The sequence below is a fragment of the Lates calcarifer genome, unplaced genomic scaffold, assembly GCF_001640805.2.
Source record: "Lates calcarifer isolate ASB-BC8 unplaced genomic scaffold, TLL_Latcal_v3 _unitig_5266_quiver_761, whole genome shotgun sequence".
Taxonomy (NCBI): domain Eukaryota; kingdom Metazoa; phylum Chordata; class Actinopteri; family Centropomidae; genus Lates; species Lates calcarifer.
The window spans coordinates 64,334-86,439 of record NW_026117409.1 but is presented as its reverse complement, the minus strand read 5'-3'; the positions used below and the strand labels follow the sequence as shown (position 1 = coordinate 86,439).

General features: G+C 38.0%; 1 protein-coding gene across 25 annotated transcripts in view; it reads right to left on the bottom strand.

The window, feature by feature from the left end:
- Positions 1-22,106, bottom strand: part of LOC127140870 (golgin subfamily A member 6-like protein 1) — a 46,838-nt gene that overhangs the window by 21,103 nt on the left and 3,629 nt on the right. For 5 of the 25 annotated variants that reach the window (XM_051068789.1, XM_051068794.1, XM_051068792.1 and 2 more), the window contains exons 4-25: positions 21,735-21,812; positions 21,526-21,573; positions 15,645-15,692; positions 15,445-15,492; positions 15,135-15,182; positions 14,935-14,979; positions 14,373-14,420; positions 14,173-14,220; positions 13,863-13,910; positions 13,539-13,610; positions 12,945-12,992; positions 12,635-12,682; positions 12,282-12,398; positions 11,720-11,767; positions 11,519-11,566; positions 11,209-11,256; positions 10,713-10,760; positions 10,403-10,450; positions 10,206-10,253; positions 9,645-9,692; positions 8,436-8,483; positions 8,128-8,175 (exon numbers count right to left, since the gene is read on the bottom strand). In XM_051068789.1, coding sequence (XP_050924746.1) covers positions 8,128-8,175; positions 8,436-8,483; positions 9,645-9,692; positions 10,206-10,253; positions 10,403-10,450; positions 10,713-10,760; positions 11,209-11,256; positions 11,519-11,566; positions 11,720-11,767; positions 12,282-12,398; positions 12,635-12,682; positions 12,945-12,992; positions 13,539-13,610; positions 13,863-13,910; positions 14,173-14,220; positions 14,373-14,420; positions 14,935-14,979; positions 15,135-15,182; positions 15,445-15,492; positions 15,645-15,692; positions 21,526-21,573; positions 21,735-21,812 — 1,176 coding nt within the window. Of the gene's footprint in view, positions 1-8,127; positions 8,176-8,435; positions 8,484-9,012; positions 9,085-9,292; positions 9,341-9,443; positions 9,492-9,644; positions 9,693-10,205; positions 10,254-10,402; positions 10,451-10,712; positions 10,761-11,208; positions 11,257-11,518; positions 11,567-11,719; positions 11,768-12,281; positions 12,399-12,634; positions 12,683-12,944; positions 12,993-13,538; positions 13,611-13,862; positions 13,911-14,172; positions 14,221-14,372; positions 14,421-14,934; positions 14,980-15,134; positions 15,183-15,444; positions 15,493-15,644; positions 15,693-21,525; positions 21,574-21,734; positions 21,813-22,106 lie in introns of all 25 variants that reach the window. The other 20 variants (XM_051068797.1, XM_051068804.1, XM_051068801.1 and 17 more) reach the window with 13 other exon arrangements.

Below are 22,106 nucleotides of genomic sequence, written 5' to 3'. Positions count from 1 at the left end.
ATTAAAAAGCTCAGTCAGTCTGACAGCAGAGGGAATGATACAGTCAACAGAGAGAAAACAAATAAATGCACTGTGACTGCTGCTCATTGGCTCTTTGACTTTTTTCTTCACCTGAACTAGCTGGGCCTGTTTTTACAATGGGTGACACATACATCATAGCGACGGAGTTTGGCACTGCACGCTGTGGATATTCTTACACTGTGACGTCAAAAGAGAAACAAACTGACTCCACTCCAAAATACTGGGAGAAGAAGTTTGGACTGGAGATTCAAAGACCCCAGAACCTGCATTCTGCTCTGTATGATGAAGACTTTCTCCTGTTTGGTTATGAATCTAAAACTGCATGTATCAAAATGCATAGAGAGAAAGTAACAAAACACTAGATGGCCCTCCATGGCACAATGAGTAAAAATGATCAACATGCTTAAATGAAAGACCAGACCAAGACAGAGACCCGCTCTAACAGGGTCTTTGTGACATCAACATGGCGTTTCAGCATGAGAAAGTGTGTCAACCATTAAATGACCTGTAATATGATGCCTATCAAGTGAAGAAACAATCACTAAAAAAGTCTCAGCCTCAGACAGAAAAGTTAATGATTGATGATCTGTATAACTGGTAAATTCACTGGTGACAGTTAAACTTACATGAGAAGACGCTAACAGGATGTTCAGTTCCCCCCCTTTCCCCTTCCTGTTGGAGGACAGCCCCCTCATTTCACTTGCATCCACCTGTATCTTCAGAGTTTTCTCAAAATCAGAAGCTGCAAGGTCAGGAGCCAAACCAATCAGTCTTTACATACGTGGAAGCAGCTTCATGGTGGGACGACCAGATAAATGGAGTGCTTTTAAACAAAACGTTTGTCAGTGGAGACACCACTGTAAATAGCACAGCACACCTAAGCATAGGACTGTTCAACTTTGTCAACCTCCACCCCACCCCACCCACCAGCACACACTTGTATATATTGTTCCCGTTAGATTAGGTATGGTGTGTCATCATAATAATTGGAATGATCAAATAAATATAAATATTTTGCTGATCTGTTTAATAATGTACAAAAGTGCCAAATTGTACGCTGCAGAAGTCAAAATCCTAACTAAACTAACTAACTAACTATTGATAGGATAATTTGGTTGTAGTCATTCATTTAATCATTAATCAAGGTTCCACATTTTAGGTAGAATACTTTATGTGACTGAATTAGTGAAGTTAGTTAGTGAAATTAGTTTCTTTACATATTTCATGTTGGAGTTGGAGCTAGTAAATATTGTACAGTTACTTTTACTCAAATTACTGCAACACAGCAAAGACAGAAGATGTGGATGAGGAAGTGAGGAAATGGTGTGTACAACCGCTGAACTGATTAAGGTCAAAGGTGGGTGAGTTTGCTGCACTTATCCGGCCTCTGACAGTATCAAGGGGACCAATCACAGTTGTTGCAGTCTGTGTTGCTGTAATGTGTAGTTACATTTCTGGGTAGGTGCCAGCCTGCAGTGTGGGGTCTGCAGCTATGCAGTACCTAATTAATGGCATTAATTCTACACAGAAATATAAAAAATAAAAAAAAACAGAAATATAAAATGGCCTTTAGTCTGTGCAAGTTGCACAGATTTCACCCTGGCCTATAACCCTTCCAAGACAGGTCACTGTTGCTTTAGTGAACTCACACTTTGCTAGGTTTAAACCATGTAAAACCCACTAAACCTTGCCTGGAGCAGTAAATATACTATACACAACGAGGCCAAAACTTGATCCCCTGGTTCAGACAGACAGGTTTCAGTTTTACGATAAAAAAAAAAGGATCAAGGATCAACCAACATACATACACTTTAATGTTTGATGAGAATGTTCAAAGGCTCCTTTAGACTCAGGATGGTATGCTCTGGACAGCTGATGTTTAACTGTAAGCTGGTGCGAAGGATATGAAATTACTCCCCTGGTTAGTTTGCACTATGTTTACGATGCCAAAGGTAGTCATGAATCTAGTCAGAACTTTCTGCACTGCCTTGGTTGTAACTGAGTGTAAGGGAAAAGCTGCAGGATAGACTGTATTTGTACACAATACTGTCAGTATGTACTTACTTCCAGCCTTTCTTTTTGGCAGTGTACCTACATAATCAAGTAACAGATATTCAAACAGTTTCTGAACCATTGGAGTTGTGTTCAGGGGAGCTGGCTTAATCTGTTGGTTGGGCTTTCCAATTAGCTGATGTAGGTGTTGCATGTTTAACAGTACAGTTGAGAGTTTTCTTAACCCCTAGATGACCTACAGCTCCATCATGTGATGTGCTCAACACAAGCTCTTTAAACTTTAAGGTCACCTGTACTACATTGTGTACTTGAACACTGTTCACTACACAAGCTCACTTCCTAAATAACAAGGCATCCTAATGAAAATGGACAGAGGAAACACTCAAAACGCTGAACTCAGTTTCTGGACAGACCAACTCAATAAGTGTCTCAGTGTATGATCTGTAGGCAGTGATGGCAACAGAATAGAAAACAACTGGAACTACTGAGACACCTCTGACTTCTCTGACCTTTCAGTTCAGAAATGCCTAACTAAGCACTCACACACATACGCTCATTCTGTAACCAAAATAATATACTGTGAAGTCTTTTAAGCAAAAATAAAAATGATGCAGGTTTGAGTAATGGCTTGGGAGCATGGTATCCTGAAATCACAACTTGTCAGTACCATAACCCAAACATCTACTCTCAGATTTCTGCTCTCAGTCTTGGATCTGTCTCATTCACTCCACTACTAAGGATTTGCTCTTTGTAAAACAGCAAGCTGTAACCATATGGAGAACAATGTAGTTGAGAGGGCAGAGGCATGTCAGAAAAGCAATGCTCAACAAAAAAGGCAAAATACTAGCTAGAAATTGTGCACATATTCCTTTACTGAACTTTGTCTTAAAAGTTACACATTTGAAATGCATTAAACGATTCTGTGCACTTATGTGACACTGGGGTTAAAGTTACTTTTGCAACACTGGCATCAGAACAGGTGGAGCTACAAGACTTTTTGTTCCTCCACTTTCAGGTTTAATAATAATGGAATGTCTATGACAGGTGGAGGGTTGGAGATATGTGCACATCACAGAGATCACAACAATCAACACTGCTGATGTTCTGGCAGCAGCACCAATCCAAATGAATGACCATGTGGCTCCATTATGAGTGAACTCTACAAACCTCATCCAAGTACACTTTAGCAATATGCTGCTAACTTATGTGTTGATTGTTCCTAGCTGCTGTGTTTATTGCATTTTTTCAGCTTTGTTTTTATTTTTTTATTGTTATTTTTAATCTCAGAGTTGTCTTTTAATGTTCTTTTTTAATATTATTCTTAAAGCACTGACTGCTGGTGAGAAACAACATTTAATTTTTCCATGTATGCAAGTACTTAGCACAAAGACAAATAAAGAAATCTTGAATCTTGAATGACCAATTGTAATTTATCATGCTTTGCTTTAGATTTTCTTCAACCATATCATTTACTGAAACACTCAAGTATTTTGTCCTATGGTCAAGACATTGCTGAGTGTAAGCTATATGACAGTGAAAACGAAAATTAAAGTCAGGAGATAGAGATCACAAATGCATCAAGAAACTGAAAAATCTTCATATCAGTAACAGTGGAATGTGTGATAAAACACTGTGGTTGTTTCCTCTTCCAAACCTCATTGATCCCACGGACAAATTTCTCTTTTATTTTACAGGTTGTTCTCTGGAAATTGGAAACTACTGTTTAAAATGGGGACATTTATGTGAGGCCAGTCACTTTGTGCAAATGTTTCCTCAATTCATATCAATGTTGCATTTTAGATTTAATTGTCTGCTGTTGTTATTCAGTTTAATTCAGTTTTATTAATATAGTGCTGAATCACAACAGAAGTCATCTCAGGTCACTTTTCATATAGAGCAGGTCTAGACTGTCCTCTTTGGATTATTATATTTACAGAGAGAGACCCACCATGAGCAGCACTAGGCGACAGTGGAGAGGAAAAACTTCCTTTTAAGAGGCAGAAACCTCGAGAACTAGACTCAATTGTTGTTTCCATTAAATGTCAAGCTGCCTCTATTAAAAATGTCTGAATGAGCTGTGATCAGCTTCTGTTTGCACTGCAGTCATGGACGTACAGCCAACTGTCAATGCTTTACTGTGATACCGTAGAAAATTTGAAAAGATGAGAATCTGAAGTTCTGTAGCCTCGTTAATGATCTACTGACCAGTGCAGTGATTTTACTTAATTTTTTAATAATTGTCAACATGTTTCAGAAAATTAAATAAACATTAATATAGAAGTTGGCTTCACTGATATGGATTGAAGAAAGAGGTGACATGCACAAAGTGAAGGCTTCACATCCTCATATTCTTGTTATCACAAAAGCCCTAATAAAAGAGAAACTTGTCAATGAGAACAATGTGGTTTGGAAGAGAAAGTATGTTATCACACATACCACTGTCATTGGCATGACGATCATTCAGTCCACTGTGCCACATGGCCGACACTCAGCCATGACCGCAGGACAAAATATTTGAGTGTTTCAGCATTGAAAAGGGACTGGACAAACAAGTCTATGGCACCATTCCACAACCTTTCTCTGAGGAGTCTGAACTGTGACAAGAATTCAGGATACTGTTATTCATTTTCATCAGGGCTGTTATCACCGAGCATCACTGGAACAACTACAAGACCTGCTGTCTGATCAGACCAGAAATGTCTTCCTGCAACATCACTGCCCAGAATCAGCATGACACCATCAATAGACAGAGCAGGGTGCACACTCAGTACCACTTCACTGTCAAACAACTGTGCAAGAAAAACACAGATGACCATACCAAGCCCAGGGATAAACTATTCCTGCAGGACGATGAGCTCAACAGGTGTCCTGGAACAACAACAACAAAAAAAAGTCAAAACTTACCTTCCATTGTCCCACAACAAGGAAATTTAGGACAACTTGCATAGGCAACAATTACTTCCTTCATTCAGCACCAGACAAAACAAAGAAATTCATGGAAAGAGTTCCTAAACTTAGTGTGTTAGCTTCTCAGTCAAGTGCGAGAAAGGAATCTGTGTACCTGATGTCAGCACTGAGCTTCACAGAACAACTACGATGGCTGGAGTCTCTTAGACTCGTGTTTTATGTATTTCTTGCTATTTCTGTTATTACTTTTATAACAGTTTTTTATTATTTTTATAGCTATCATTACCATCATTATTTCCATCTGTACGTGGAATCTGTGTTATGCCATGTTCTTTTTCCTGCTCTATATGAAAAGTGCCTTGAGATAACTTTTGTTGTGATTTGGTGCTATATAAATAAAAACTGACTTGACTTATTAAAAAAGTTATGTATCATAGACTCTAATAAGATAGTTGTATTTCCCCAGTGAGGACCTCAATGAGCCACAGACACCTATAATACCTTTACTGTTTTTAATGCATTTTGAAAAGCAAATTTTAGATGTAGTAGTAGCTTAAGTAGAACAGTAGCTGTGATAAGTCATATGACAAAAGTAATATTCCAAAAGTCTACTTAACTATAATTACAAAAATTAAACAATTTATAAATACATAATCAGCAGTGACATATAAATTGCACTAATAAGCTTTTAAATAATCAAAGTTAGTTAACTTCGATTAATCTGGCACACTCACACACATGAAACCAAGAAGTCAAAGAAAACCTTGCATGAAAACCTTTGATGATAGAACAGATGATGTTTGATCCCTGACAAACACTCAGGTTTTCTCATCATTGCTGACTTCATTGTCTCCTCTTCATGATCTAAAGAGACTTGATGTTTCGTGGGAAAATGTCCCAAGCGTCCATCCCAGGAACATGATTCTCCCAGTCCGGCTGAAGAGGAGGATTGTTTAAAGCCATCAAACAACCCAACCAGTAGCATTCAGAGGCCAGAAGTCTGAAGTTCTCCATCACATTCTGGTGGTACTGAGCTCCATGTTGTAGGAAAGGACTCTGTATGAGAGACATGGTTCAACTTTACATGTTCAGTCCATTTTATCCACAGATGAAGCTGTGAACTGTTTGGTTTCCAAAGCTGTAAAGTATAACACACCTACCTGAAGAAGATCTTCTTTCCTGCTGTGGTACAGATTCATCTGAAGACTGTGAATTGTTAACTGTCTGAACTCTTTGACCTGGAACACAGGAAAATGCTGCTTACACAAGTACAGTAGCAGAAGATTTAATGGTCCAGTTTTAGACAGTAGACTTCAGTCCAGTACCTTCTGAGGTGTTAGTCCACTGCTGTTCTCAATCAGTCCAAACACTTCATCTATCTGCTTCTTCTTTCTCTCCATTTCTTCTGCTGCATCTTTAAACATTTTCTGTAATTATCAGTTTGGATTTTAGTCAGAAAAACAAACACAGGAACAGTAAGTTGATTTCATTTTAACTTTGAACAGGAGTTGAAGAAGTAAACTACAGAGTAACATCTCTTCAGACTGTACTGTACCTGAGTCAGATCTCTGGTAAACTCTCTGCTCACAGCATTAGATTTCAGATGATCTTTGATTTTAGGCCACTGCAGCAGTTTCAGTTTGTTATACATCTCTGTCAGTTTGGTTTTACTGACTGGGTTGTTCATGCTCTCAGTGTCTCCTGTCTTTATTGAAAGAGCCAAGTCAGGTGCAACTCTAAACAAAGAAAGATACAATGAGATTGTGGAAGAACTTTCCAAGTTAACATTTACACTGAATTTGAATTCATAGTTTCAGCTCTTTGTATGTACAGTACCTGTCTTTGAATGATTTCAGCTCCTTTTCCTTTTGGTTCAGACTAGATCTGTGGAGTAAAAATTCAGAGTGTGAAAAAGCTTCATGTTGTTACTGAACACATGAAGAAGCATCAACTGAACTAAAGTTAACATCAATGGTTTAACACACTGAATCAGCAGGTTAGTTATTTACAGTGTATTACAGGGCTGTTGTGTTGGATTGCTTTGTATTGTACAGGTCTGACTGTGTCCACACTCTGTGTTCAAGCTTCAGTAAATTTAAAGTCTGTTTCACGTCTCATTAAAAGTTCACTTCAGAAAAATACTGACCTTGCCTCATGAAGTTTCTCTTTGTAAAATGTTTCCATTTCAGTCATTCTGTGTTAAAAACATCATCAGTGGTTAGTCTGGTTAAAACACTTCACAGCACAGATTCATTGTTAATATCATTGATTCTGTCAACAAGGAATGGTTTACTTTTAAAATATCTCTTTTAATCAAATACTTCAACAGTGTTTTCAGATATGAAAGTCAGGACCAAGTTCTGATTCAAGTTTCATGTTTTTGTTGCATTTGAATCTGTTAGTTTTGGTTTCATGTCACAGTTTTACGAGTCCACCAACTAGATCTGCCTGACATTCCTCCACCACCTATGTATGCTGTATACAGTAATTTGTGTTTGTCTGACCTTGGCAAGCTGTAGATTCAACTCATCCTCTCAGAAAATAACTTTTAGTATGTTTATGCATTTTTTCGAGTTGACTCTTGAGAGTACCATTACACCAAATCACAAGTATATAATCTCCTCTCCCCATGTGTTTCCACTGTTAATTTATTTCTCTTAGGGTCAATTCCATCCTCTGTTGTTTTAATGTGTGACAAGCATCAACTCCATGTGAAAATTCCAAAAGTCCATACAAGAAACAGTTTATTCACAAAACAGTTTATTCACGCTGCAAACCAACCTTTGGTCCAAACTGAAAAATATGAAGGTTCACATCAAAAAAGGTAGGTGTGAAAGCACCCTTAGAAACAAACCTTTCTTTGTGTTCACGTTCATGTTGTTCACACCGTCGGCAGCTGGGTTTCATGGTTTCTTCATTCCTAAGCCTTTTCCTGTACAGAAGAAGTAGATTTGTTATCAGTTTATTATAATTTGGGATGAACTGACAAGCAGAGAATCAGACAGGAACTATCTGATGTATTAAAGAGTGAGCTCTCCTGTCCCTTCATCCAAACAGAAATAAAAGAACATATGTGAGAGCAAATGTACATTTAAAAAAACCTGTAATATGATTGATTTGACATTTCCATGTCAACCTATAAAGTAAATCTGAATTCATAATTTCAGCTCTTTGTATGTACAGTACCTGTCTTTGACTGATTTCAGTTCTTCCTCTTTTTGTTTCAGAGAAGATCTGTGGAGGAAAAATTCAGTGTGAAAAAGCTTCATGTTGTTACTGAACACATGATGAAGCATCAACTGAATTAAAGTTAGCATCAATGGTTTAACACACTGAATCAGCAGGTTAGTTATTTACAGTGTATTACAGGGCTGTTGTGTTGGATTGCTTTGTATTGTACAGGTCTGACTGTGTCCACACTCTGTGTTCAAGCTTCAGTAAATTTAAAGTCTGTTTCACGTCTCATTAAAAGTTCACTTCAGAAAAATACTGACCTTGCCTCATGAAGTTTCTCTTTGTAAAATGTTTCCATCTCAGTCATGCTGTGTTAAAAACATCATCAGTGTTTAGTCTGATTAAAACACTTCACAGCACAGATTCATTGTAAAATTCACTGATTCTTTCAACACTCATGAGTCACTGTGCACTAAATAACTTTGTCTGACAGACCTACATCCTGTCATCATCAATTGCATTTGCTGTGTCTCACTGCTCTTGTCATTGACTGGTTTATAGACGGCATGTGTCTGATGTTGGCATATTGCCAGTTCAATTCATCCTCTAAGAAAATAACTTACAAATTTCAGCATTTTTATGCATTGTTTCAAACTAATTTTAGCTTTTTCATCAAATCAAATTACAGTTAAATATTTTCCCTCCCCATGTGCTGCCATAGTTCATTTTTATTCTTCTGTTGTTTAATGGGTGATGAGCCACCTCTTTTGGTCGGACCAAATTTTGGTCCTTTGGTCTGAGGAACCTTTCACACCTGCTACTTTGGTTCAGACCAAACTGAAAAATTTGAAGGTACACATAAAAAAGGTAGGCGTGAAAGGACCATTAAAAACAAACCTTTCTTTGTGTTCACATTCATGTTGTTCACATCGTCGGCAGCTTGATTTCATGGTTTCTTCATTCCTAAACCTTTTCCAGTACAAAAGAAACACATTTGTTATCAGTTTATTATTAGTTTGGGATGAACAAATTGTACAGGAGAAGAAACAGGAACTATCTGACAGCTGTCTCCTGTATTAAAGAGAGAGAACAAATGTACATTTGATTGATTTGACAATTCCAAGTCAGTGTGAAGTAAATCTGAATTCATAGTTTCACCTCTTTGTATGTACAGTACCTGTCTCTGACTAATTTCAGTTCTTCATCTTTTTGTTTCAGAGCAGATCTGTGGAAGAAAAATTCAGAGTGTGAAAAAGCTTCAGTTTAAAGTCTGAAATTTAAAGTCTGTTTCACGTCTCATTAAGAGTTCACTTTAGAAAAATACTGACCTTGCCTCATGAAGTTTCTCTTGGTTTAATCTTTCCATCTCAGTCATTCTGTGTTAAAAACATCATCAGTTGTTAGTCTGGTTAAAACACTTCAGAGCACAGATTCATTATTAAAATTAACAACCTTACAAGTTGATTCTTTTATTTTTCCAAGTCAAAAAAATTTGAATTTGTAGTTTCAGCTCTTTGTATGTACAGTACCTGTTTTTGACTGATTTCAGTTCTTCCTCTTTTTGTTTCAGAGAAGATCTGTGGAGGAGAAATTCAGAGTGTGAAAAGTTCCTACTGAACACATACTAAGGTATCAACTGAACTACCACATCATGTTCATTGTACTGAGGCTTACGGATGTGTACTGTTCTAAGTTAGATCTTGCCATCAGCCATTAGCTCATATTATCTGTGTTGTACCATCCAAGTTCATCAAACTCTCCCCATTCTATATTCTCATTGTTTTATGAGCTGATATCCTTAGTATTACTGAACACAGAAACACAGGACTCTCCAGGGTAAAGCAATGATCCAGTAGGTTTTTTGTGATGGCCACCAGCTTTAATTCTTTCAACTTCCTTCCTGAGAATCATGTGGAAACATTGCTGCTGGATTCTTTTGAAACTGATGCAGAATTTAAAAGTGAACTGATTTAGGCTGTAGACTGTGTTTTTAGTTTTCTGAATATCATCATCTTTAGCTTCAGGGACACCTGATGTAACTGCTCCCACTTCACAGCTCTATACAAAGTTAACTGTAGAAAAATACTGACCTGGCCCAATGAAGATTGTTTTGGTACAATCTTTCCATGTCTGTCAAACTGTGTAAAAAAACATCATCAGTGGTTAGTCTGATTAAAACACTTCAGAACAGAAATTCATTATTAAAATGAACATTCTTGTAAGTTGATTGATTTTCCAAGTAAAATACAAAATTATGTGTAGTTTCAGCTCTTTGTATGAACAGTACCTGTCTCTGACTGATTTCAGTTCTTCCTCTTTTTGTTTCAGGGCAGATCTGTGGAGGAAAAATTCAGAGTGTGAAAAAGCTTCATGTTGTTACTGAACACATGATGAAGCATCAACTGAACTAAAGTTAGCATCAATGGTTTAACACACTGAATCAGCAGGTTAGTTATTTACAGTGTATTACAGGGCTGTTGTGTTGGATTGCTTTGTATTGTACAGGTCTGACTGTGTCCACACTCTGTGTTCAAGCTTCAGGAAATTTAAAGTCTGTTTCACGTCTCATTAAAAGTTCACTTCAGAAAAATACTGACCTTGCCTCATGAAGCTTCTCTTGGTTTAATCTTTCCATCTCAGTCATTCTGTGTTAAAAACATCATCAGTGTTTAGTCTGATTAAAACACTTCAGAGCACAGATTCATTATTAAAATGAAGAATATTATATGATGATTCTTTTTATTTTTCCAAGTCAACCTATGAATTTGAATTTGTACTTATAGCTCTTAGCCTGTACAGTATCTGTTTTTGACTGCTTTCAGTTCTTCCTCTTTTTGTTTCAGAGCAGATCTCACTCCTGCGACTTTGGTTTAGATCAAACTGAAAAGTCCCAAAGTTCAGATAAAAAAGGAAGGTGTGAAAGCACCCTTAGAAACAAAGGTTTCTTTGTGTTTATGTTCATGTTGTTCACACAACATGAGTCTGGTTAAAACACTTCAGAGCACAGGATTCATTATTATAATCAAGAGTCTGATAAGTGTTTGATTTTTCAAATCAGTGTATAAGTACAATTAACACTTGTATGTACAGTACCTGATTCTGACTGATTTCAGTTCTTCATCTTTTTGTTTCAGAGCAGATCTGTGGAGGAAAAAATCAGTCTATGAAAAAGCTTCATGTTGTTACTGAACACATGATGAAGCATCAACTGAATTAAAGTTAGCATCAATGGTTTAACACACTGAATCAGCAGGTTAGTTATTTACAGTGTATTACAGGGCTGTTGTGTTGGATAACTTTGTATTGTACAGGTCTGACTGTGTCCACACTCTGTGTTCAAGCTTCAGGAAATTTAAAGTCTGTTTCACGTCTCATTAAAAGTTCACTTCAGAAAAATACTGACCTTGCCTCATGAAGTTTCTCTTGGTTTAATCTTTCCATTTCAGTCATTCTGTGTTAAAAACATCATCAGTTGTTAGTCTGGTTAAAACACTTCATAGCACAGATTTATTATTAAAATTAACAACCTTACAAGTTGATTCTTTTATTTTTCCAAGTCAAAAAAATTTGAATTTGTAGTTTCAGCTCTTTGTATGTACAGTACCTGTCTCTGACTGATTTCAGTTCTTCCTCTTTTTGTTTCAGAGAAGATCTGTGGAGGAAAAATGCAGAGTGTGAAAAGTTCCTATTGAACACATACTAAGGTATCAACTGAACTACCACATCATGTTCATTGTACTGAGGCTTACGTATGTGTACCATCCTAAGTTAGATCTTGCCATCAGCCATTAGCTCATATTATCTGTGTTGTACCATCCAAGTTCATCAAACTCTCCCCATTCTATATTCTCATTGTTTTATAAGCTGATATCCTTAGTATTACTGAACACAGAAACACAGGACTCTCCAGGGTAAAGCAATGATCCAGTAGGTTTTTTGTGATGGCCACCAGCTTTAATTCTTTCAACTTCCTTCCTGAGAAATCATGTGGAAACATAGCTGCTGGATTCTTTTGAAACTGATGCAGACTTTAAAAGTGAACTGATTTAGGCTGTAGACTGTGTTTTTAGTTTTCTGAATATCATCATCTTTAGCTTCAGGGACACCTGATGTAACTGCTCCCACTTCACAGCTCTATACAAAGTTAACTGTAGAAAAATACTGACCTGGCCCAATGAAGATTGTTTTGGGGTGTTTGTATCTCAGCAGGTGTTTGACTAACTGGGTTGTTCATGTTCTTTGTGCCTTCTTTCATTATTGAAACACCCAGCTCAGCTGCCATTCTGTACCAACAAAGATAAAATGAGAAAATGAATAAAATATGTATTAAAAACTGTTTCCTTTTGCTGTTTGGTTTTTCAAAAGGTCCCTATATACTACATTGTTTTGGGATGTTCACATAAAAGTTGAAAATCACAAATGACATATTAAAGTCTTTCATCTTCAATCCAAAACAGTGGTCCTAGTTCACTAACATCAAACTGGACTTTGTAGTTTCAGCTCTTTGTATGTACAGTACCTGTCTTTGAATGATTTCAGTTCTTCCTCTTTTTGTTTCAGAGTAGATCTGTGGAGGAAAAATTCAGAGAGTGAACAAGCTTCATGTTGTTACTGAACACATGAAGAAGCATCAACTGAATTAAAGTTAGCATCAATGGTTTAACACACTGAATCAGCAGGTTAGTTATTTACAGTGTATTACAGGGCTGTTGTGTTGGATTGCTTTGTATTGTACAGGTCTGACTGTGTCCACACTCTGTGTTCAAGCTTCAGGAAATTTAAAGTCTGTTTCACGTCTCATTAAAAGTTCACTTCAGAAAAATACTGACCTTGCCTCCTGAAGTTTCTCTTTGTAAAATCTTTCCATCTCAGTCATTCTGTGTTAAAAACATCATCAGTGTTTAGTCTGATTAAAACACTTCACAGCACAGATTCATTGCTAAAATCACTGATTCTGTCAACAAGGAATGGTTTACTTTTAAAATGTATCTCTGAGCTTTTAATCAAATACTTTAACAGTGTTTTCAGATCTGAAAAAGTCAAGACCAAGTTCTAATTCAAGTTTCATGTTTTTTAATTCTGTACGTTTTGGTTTCATGTCACAAGTCCACCACGTAGCTTTGCCTGACATACGTACATGTTGTTGTTATCACCTGTGTGTGTTGTGTCTCCCTATACTTGACACTAATTGGTTTATGAACAACTGTGTCTGTTGTTGGCATCTTTTCAGTTTTCACACTGCCAATGAACCAAACCATGGTTCAGTTTGATCTAGGCTGAGACCACCTCTTTTGGTCGGACCAAATTTTGGTCCTTTGGTCTGAGGAACCTTTCACACCTGTTACTTTGGTTCAGACCAAACTGAAAAATTTGAAGGTACGCATAAAAAAAAGGAAGGTGTGAAAGGACCATTAAAAACAAACCTTTCTTTATGTTCACGTTCATGTTGTTCACACCGTCGGCAGCTGGATTTCATGGTTTCTTCATTCCTAAGCCTTTTCCAGTACAGAAGAACTACATTTGTTATCAGTTTATTATAATTTGGGATGAACTGACAAGCAGAGAATCAGACAGGAACTATCTGATGTATTAAAGAGTGAGCTCTCCTGTTCCTTCATCCAAACAGAAATAAAAGAACATATGTGAGAGCAAATGTACATTTAAAAAACCTGTAATATGATTGATTTGACATTTCCATGTCAACCTATAAAGTAAATCTGAATTCATAATTCATGCAAGTAAAGTACCTGTTTTTGACTAATTTCAGTTCTTCCTCTTTTTGTTTCAGAGCAGATCTGTGGAGGAGAAATTCAGTCTATGAAAAAGCTTCATGTTGTTACTGAACACATGAAGAAGCATCAACTGAATTAAAGTTAGCATCAATGGTTTAACACACTGAATCAGCAGGTTAGTTATTTACAGTGTATTACAGGGCTGTTGTGTTGGATTGCTTTGTATTGTACAGGTCTGACTGTGTCCACACTCTGTGTTCAAGCTTCAGTAAATTTAAAGTCTGTTTCACGTCTCATTAAGAGTTCACTTCAGAAAAATACTGACCTTGCCTCCTGAAGTTTCTCTTGGTTTAATCTTTCCATCTCAGTCATTCTGTGTTAAAAACATCATCAGTTGTTAGTCTGGTTAAAACACTTCAGATCACAGATTCATTATTAAAATTAACAACCTTACAAGTTGATTCTTTTATTTTTCCAAGTCAAAAAATTTGAATTTGTAGTTTCAGCTCTTTGTATGTACAGTACCTGTTTTTCACTGATTTCAGTTCTTCCTCTTTTTCTTTCAGAGAAGATCTGTGGAGGAAAAATGCAGAGTGTGAAAAGTTCCTATTGAACACATACTAAGGTATCAACTGAACTACCACATCATGTTCATTGTACTGAGGCTTACGGATGTGTACTGTTCTAAGTTAGATCTTGCCATCAGCCATTAGCTCATATTATCTGTGTTGTACCATCCAAGTTCACCAAACTCTCCCCATTCTATATTCTCATTGTTTTATAAGCTGATATCCTTAGTGTTACTGAACACAGAAACACAGGACTCTCCAGGGTAAAGCAATGATCCAGTAGGTTTTTTGTGATGGCCACCAGCTTTAATTCTTTCAACTTCCTTCCTGAGAAATCATGTGGAAACATAGCTGCTGGATTCTTTTGAAACTGATGCAGAATTTAAAAGTGAACTGATTTAGGCTGTAGACTGTGTTTTTAGTTTTCTGAATATCATCATCTTTAGCTTCAGGGACACCTGATGTAACTGCTCCCACTTCACAGCTCTATACAAAGTTAACTGTAGAAAAATACTGACCTGGTCCAATGAATGCCTTGGTACAATCTTTCCATGTCTGTCAAACTGTGTAAAAATATTACAAGTGATTAGTCTGGCTGAAACATTTCAGAGCAGAAATTAATTATTAAAATGAACATTCTTGTAAGATGATTGATTTTCCAAGTCAGCGTATAAAGTACAAAAGAATTTGTAGTTTCAGCTCTTTGTATGTACAGTACCTGATTCTGAATGATTTCAGTTCTTCCTCTTTTTGTTTCAGAGCAGATCTGTGGAGGAAAAATTCAGAGTGTGAAAAAGCTTCATGTTGTTACTGAACACATGAAGAAGCATCAACTGAATTAAAGTTAGCATCAATGGTTTAACACACTGAATCAGCAGGTTAGTTATTTACAGTGTATTACAGGGCTGTTGTGTTGGATTGCTTTGTATTGTACAGGTCTGACTGTGTCCACACTCTGTGTTCAATCTTCAGGAAATTTAAAGTCTGTTTCACGTCTCATTAAAAGTTCACTTCAGAAAAATACTGACCTTGCCTCATGAAGTTTCTCTTGGTTTAATCTTTCCATCTCAGTCATTCTGTGTTAAAAACATCATCAGTTGTTAGTCTGATTAAAATACTTGAGATCACAGATTTATTATTAAAATTAACAACCTTACAAGTTGATTCTTTTATTTTTCCAAGTCAAAAAATTTGAATTTGTAGTTTCAGCTCTTTGTATGTACAGTACCTGTCTCTGACTGACTTCAGTTCTTCCTCTTTTTGTTTCAGAGCAGATCTGTGGAGGAAAAATGCAGAGTGTGAAAAAGCTTCATGTTATAACTGAACACATGAAGAAGTATAAACTAAATTACCAAATCATTTTCATTTTACGAAGGTATAAGGATGTGTACAGTCGCTAGATAAATCTTTCCATTAGTAATATAATCATATTAACCATCTCATACCATCTGGTTTCATCAAACTCTGCTTGGCTGTAGCAGTATTTTTTGAGGACACATGAATGAATTTCAATGAATGTGATTTCAATGAATTGGACACTCAACCTAAGGTTTTATTGCCCCTAATTTGAAATATCCTGTTGAGCAATGAGGCTAACATACCATCAGAAAGTATAGCCATCTTAACAGTTTTCACACAGTATTTTAATTTAATGTTCCAAACTTCATGTAGATTGTAGTTATGTTCAAGTGTTACTTTGTCTAAATTAAAGTCCTGTTTTATGTCGCACAGAGTAGAGAAGTGTGAGGGGCAGCTGGTTCTGGAAATGTTTTTCCCCATTCTCTATTCCTTAATGACTGTCTAAGATAATCCAGTGATCCTATGATGTAATTATATAAACAACTGAAGTTTGTCAATCAATGTGTTAACCCGGCCTAAAATTCAATTTTAATTATTTTTATTTGTCCCATATCTCAAGGCTTTTCTATTTGCTCCCTTTGAAAATTATGCTGAGATTACATTAGGGAACAAACAAACAAAAAACCCTGTATAAATTAATAAGTATAATAAAGACATTAAAAGTACAGATAACATGTTAGAGTTGAAGGCAACTGGACTTCTCTATTCCTTGAAGATGTTTCACCTCTGATCTGAAAGGTTTGCTTAACCTTTAGTGGAGCTGTCACTTTGGAGGTGGTCTGAAAGTCCTTGACCCACCCTGCCATCATGTGTCTGTGTGTCGTTAGGGTTATGTGACCCTTATGACTCACAACAGCTTTTAGAAATGAAGAAGTCTTTCCAATAAGAGGTGAGACATCTTCAAGGAACCTAAAAGAAGTCAACTCTATCATGTAAGACTACCATAATGTGGATGACTGAACCTACACAGACACAGTGTTACTGTTATTTAAACCATGGTTTTAAATTGTCCATAAGATATTAGAGAACTGATGATTTTTACAGTGTGTTGAAGATTGTTCCAGGAGGTCGGGGTATTAAAACAAAAGGCTGACTTTCCTAGTTTGTTCTGTATTCAAGGGACTTTGAATATAAGTCGATCATTTCAACTCAGTCATTTGAGCAAGTTTGATTAGTGGAAATGTTCCAATCAAGCATCGTTGCAATATAAGATGGTAGCTTTCTGATTATGGCCTCATAAATATACAGACACCAATGTTTGTTTTGCCTCTTAGTCAGAGAAGACCAACCGACTTTATCAAAGGATATAATTGTGAATACCATAGCTATCTCCAGTAATGAAACTGATGGCAGAATGATGGACTTTATCAAGGAATTTAAGAGTGGAGGATGCAAAAATTCTATACATTACGTCACAGTTATTGAACACAGACAGAAGAACTTCTTTATCAATCCCTTTTTCTGTAAAACATAGGGAAGCAGGTTATATTTTTGTAAAAATAGTAAACATTTTTGGCACAGTTTACCAACCATTTTTGCTTACCACCAAGTCCTTCTATGTCAATGTGAAGAGCACATTTGAATTTATTGTTTCAGCTCTTTGCATGTGCATTACCTTTTTGTTTTGACCGCAAAACCACCTCTCTCTTCTCTATCTCTTTAGCAACCACTGGACTGTTCATTAATAAACTTGACCCAAACAATCTACAGAATTTGCTGATGTGAATTTACTAAGGAAATTTCAATACATCAATCCGTTTCAATTTTACAAGCCTGTCATCAAAAGTACAATAGATGTATCATGCAAATGTATTGTCTGATTTTCATGAAACTTAATGTAAATCCCAAGTTTCACATGCCTACGGGACACCCCATAGCCGAATGGTTAGGGTGCGTAACACATGGGCCTCAGTGATCTGAGCAGTGAGTCCCTGGTCAATCTCATCAAACAGGTAAAGCTCTCTGAAGTCAACAGGAGCTTGGACTGAAGCCCAGGACTTATTGTCAAGTTTCCTCAATATGTCAGAGGCAAAGTGAAGAAAAGACTTAAGGGACCTACACTTGGCTGAATCTAACAGCCAACAGAGTGAAATTGCTTAATATCTTGCACAAAGAACATTAGGGTAACCTTGCTGCCAGCTAGACTCATCTCAGGATGCATCTATCTGCTTACAAACTCAAACCAATGAAATATTATTATCAAACTGTCTGATGCCAGTAGGTTATGCTTTTCCTAAATTTGATTGAATCTCTTTTTAAATTTACCAATTCTTGGCTTCAGTCTTAATGTAGCTGTCTGTTTAAAGTTTTAGATAGCAGTCAAGTCAATTTTTATTCATATAGCACCAAATCACAACAGATGTTATCCTGAGGCACTGTCCGTACAGTAGGATTTTTAGATATGAGGTTTGTTAGTATGGCCTTTGGCCATTTTTACATCAGTTACTTGACACTTGTTATGGGAATCTTCTGTTGAATAAAGCACAGAGTAAATGGTTGTCTGAAATTCAGAGTACACACTGAGTTACGTCTGTAGGAGAGTGAGGCCCCCATGATTGTTTGTTCATAGATCTGGGGTCTCCACTATCTGTTGCTGATGTGTAAAACAGGCTGAACATATGATATTTCATAATGAGGAACTTTTCGTGCATCCCATGGGAGGCTGGGGACATTGAGTCCGAGTGGACCATGTTCAAAGCATCCGTTGCAGACGCAGCAGGCAGGAGCTGTGCTCAGAAGATTGTCAGAGCCTGTCGAGGTAGCAACCTAAGAAGCTGCTGGTGGACACCAGTGGTGAGGGAAGCCGTCAGGCTAAAGAAAGAAGCCTTTCAGGCTTGGCTAGGCCAGGGGTCTCCTGAAGCAGCAGGCAGGTACCAGGAGGCCAGAAGGGCTGCAGCTTCGTTGGTCGCAGAAGCGAGAACTCGGGTGTAGGAGGAATTCAGTGAAGTCATGCAGAAGGACTTTCAGCTAGTCTCAGGGAGGGAAAACAGGGCCTGCCTCAGGCTGTGTTCAGCTGGAGGGGGGAACTGCTGACCCAGACTGGGAATATCATTGAGCGGTGGAAAGAGCACTTTGAGGAATCCTGAACCCAACCAATATGTCTTTGGTGGAGGAGGCAGAGTCTAAAGACTCAGGGGAAGCCTCGCCCATATTTCTGTCAGAGGTTGCAGAGGTAGTTAAGAAGGTGCCCAGCGGCAAGGCGCCAGGAGATTCATCCTGAGATGCTGAAGGCTCTGGATATTGGCGGTTTCCATTTTTAAAAAGGGGAACCAGAGTGTGTGCTCCAGTTATTGGGGTATCACACTACTCAGCCTCCCTGGGAAAGTTTACTCCAGGGTGCTGGAAAGGAGGCTCAGACTGACTGTCGAACCTCAGATTCAGGAGGAGAAATGCAGATTTCGTCCTTGCCATGGAGCAGCGGACCAGCTTTGCTGAGGGAGTCATGGGAATTTGACCAGCCAGTCTACATGTGTTTTGTAGACTTAGAGAAGACTTATGACAATATTCCCTAAGGGATCCTGTGGGGTGGGGGTACTGCAGGGGTATGGGGTACCAGGGATGCTAATGTTAGCTATCCGGCCCTTGCACAACCAAAGTGAGAGCTGTATACGCGTTCTCGGCACAAAGCCAAACACTTTTACGGTGGGTGTTGGACTCCACCAAGGTTAACCCTTGTCTCGGATCCTGTTTGGGGTACTCATGGACAGGATCTCAAGGCGCAACCGAGGTGAGAAGTGTGTCCAGTTTGGGGACCTCAGAATCATGTCTCTGCTTTTTGTACACGACATGGTTCTGTTGGCTTCATCAGACCATGACCCTCAGCACAAGCTGGGGAGGTTTGCAGCCGAGTATGAAGCAGTAGGGTTGAGGGTCAGCACCTCCAAGTCTGAAGCTATGGTTCTCAACTGGAAAATGGTGCATTGTTCCCTCCTGGTGGGGGGAGAGTTGCTGTCTCAAGCGAAGGAGTTTAAGTATCTCGGGGTCTTGTTCACGAGCGACAGGAGGATGGAGCGTGAGATTGACAGGTGGATTGGTGTGGTGTCAGCAGTAATGCGATCACTGCACCGGACCGTTGTGGTGAAGAGGGAGCTGAGTTGGAAGGCAAAGTTCTCAATTTACCAGTCGATCTACGTTCCGACCCTCACCTGTGGTCATGAGATTTGGGTAGTGACCAAAAAACAAGATCACAGACACAGTGAGTTTCCTCCAGAGAGTGTCTGTACTTAGCCTTAGAGATAGGGTCAGATGCACAACATTCGGAGGGAGCTTGGAGTAGAGCCCCTGCCCTTTCACGTCGAAAGGAGCCAGTTGACGTGGTTTGGGCATCTGGTTGGGATGCCTCCTGGGTGGATTCCTTTGGAGGTTTTCTGGCCATGCCCAACTGGGAGGAGACCCCGGGGCAGACCCAGAACTTGCTGGAGAGACTGTATATCTCATCTGGCCTGGGAACACCTTGGAATCCCCCAGGAAGAGCTGGAAAATGTTGCCAGGGAGAGGGATGTCTGGAATGCAAGCTTGTTGCCACCACGACCCAATTTTGGACGAGGAGACTGACTGATCTATCAACCCCCAGACTCTGACTTTGACACTTACAAGATTAAACTGGATGAACTTTTATATTTTATTAATAATGACAAGAATTTTGTTCTTGGTGGTATTAATATTTCTAAAGAGAATAATGTAAAAGACTTAAAAGCTTTTATTATTTTTTGGACAATTTCTTTCCTATTGTACTCTTCCATGATCTAAAAAGTTTGAGGCCTCATGTCTTAAATTAAAAGTTAAAGTTCTGAATGGAAAAATTCTGGCTGATGATACAAATTTATTCTTATCACACAAAAATTTATGTGAACAAAGTGATCTGTGCAATAATCACGGTCCAAATTTAGTTGTTCCTACTCACCCTCTTTTCCACTGCTATAACTTTCTGAATCTTACAGAATGTATCTACTGCAATACTTTTATCATGTATAATGTTGTATATATGCTTAATGACAAACTTTGTGACCTTATTCAGACTTACCTTCTCTCACATGCATAAGACTAGTAGAAAACATAAAGAGTAAGAAATGTAAACTGAAATGTAGCGAGGTGTGGAATGACCTTTATAACACTATAAAATTGTCTTTATCTGTGTCTGTTTTCAAAAAGAGCTTAAAAAGCAGTTGCTCCTGATACCCTGAATGGCAGGGGACTTCAGAACTGGTTCCTCTACTGGGTTGTTATTTCCACTTTCCTTATATATCTGATTGTTTATCTTTGGAGGGTTTCAGTTTAGCATTAGGTTTTTCTGGTTGTATTTGTACATGTAATATCTGGGTCCCTATTTACAAGCCTCTGCAGCTTTTTAAGGTGTCCTGTTTTTACCCATTTTATTGTACTTTATCCATTCTGTGTTAAATGAAATCCAATCCAATCATGTTTCCCTGTTCTGTGTGTCTGTGTGTTTTCTATTTGCAGAGGCGGGGTTGTAGCACCTGCTTCTCATCACCTCATCAGTCCCAGTACATAAGCCTTGGCTCCTCCTCCACTCTTCGCCAGATTGTCCATTCAACTACTGTGGTAACAACTATGTCCATCTTTAATGATTTTTCTAGTGTATATATCTGAAGCCCTCTGTGTTCTTTATTTGCAGACTTGTTTTTTTCTGTGTGTCTCTGTTTCTAAACTCTACATTCCAACTAAACCATGACACTTCAGTGAACTTAAGTCTGTTTCACACTTCATTAAAAGCTCAGAAAAATACTGACCTTGCCTCATCATGTTTCTCTTTGTAAAATGTTTCCATCCCAGTCAGTCTGTGTTAAAAACATCATCAGTGGTTAGATTGGTTAAAACACTTCATATCACAGATTCATTATTAAAATCACTGACTCTGTCAACACTTGTGACTCATTGGATCGTTGATTTTTAAAATGTCTGTCAGGTCTCTTAATTCAATACTATAATAGAAACAAACCTTTCTTTGTGTTCATGTTCTTGTTGCTCACGCCGCCGGCAGCTGGATCTCACATTGACTTCTCTTTTCAGTCTTTTGCTGTACAGAAGAAATATTTATCACTTTATCATAGTTTGACATGAACAACAGAAAGCAACAGGGACCACGTGACATCTCTCTTTGTACAAAAGACTGAGCTCTCCTGTCTCTCCGTACAAGCAGAAATAAAAGAACATGTATGGGCTATGGTGAAATATTTAATAGTATACAATACAGTAAGGGACAAAAGAGACCAATATGTTAGAAAACCAGCTAGATTACTGAAGAATCCATAAAAACAAACCAGCTTGGGGAAGCTGGAACACTTTTAAACAAAAGGATGAAGACCTGCCC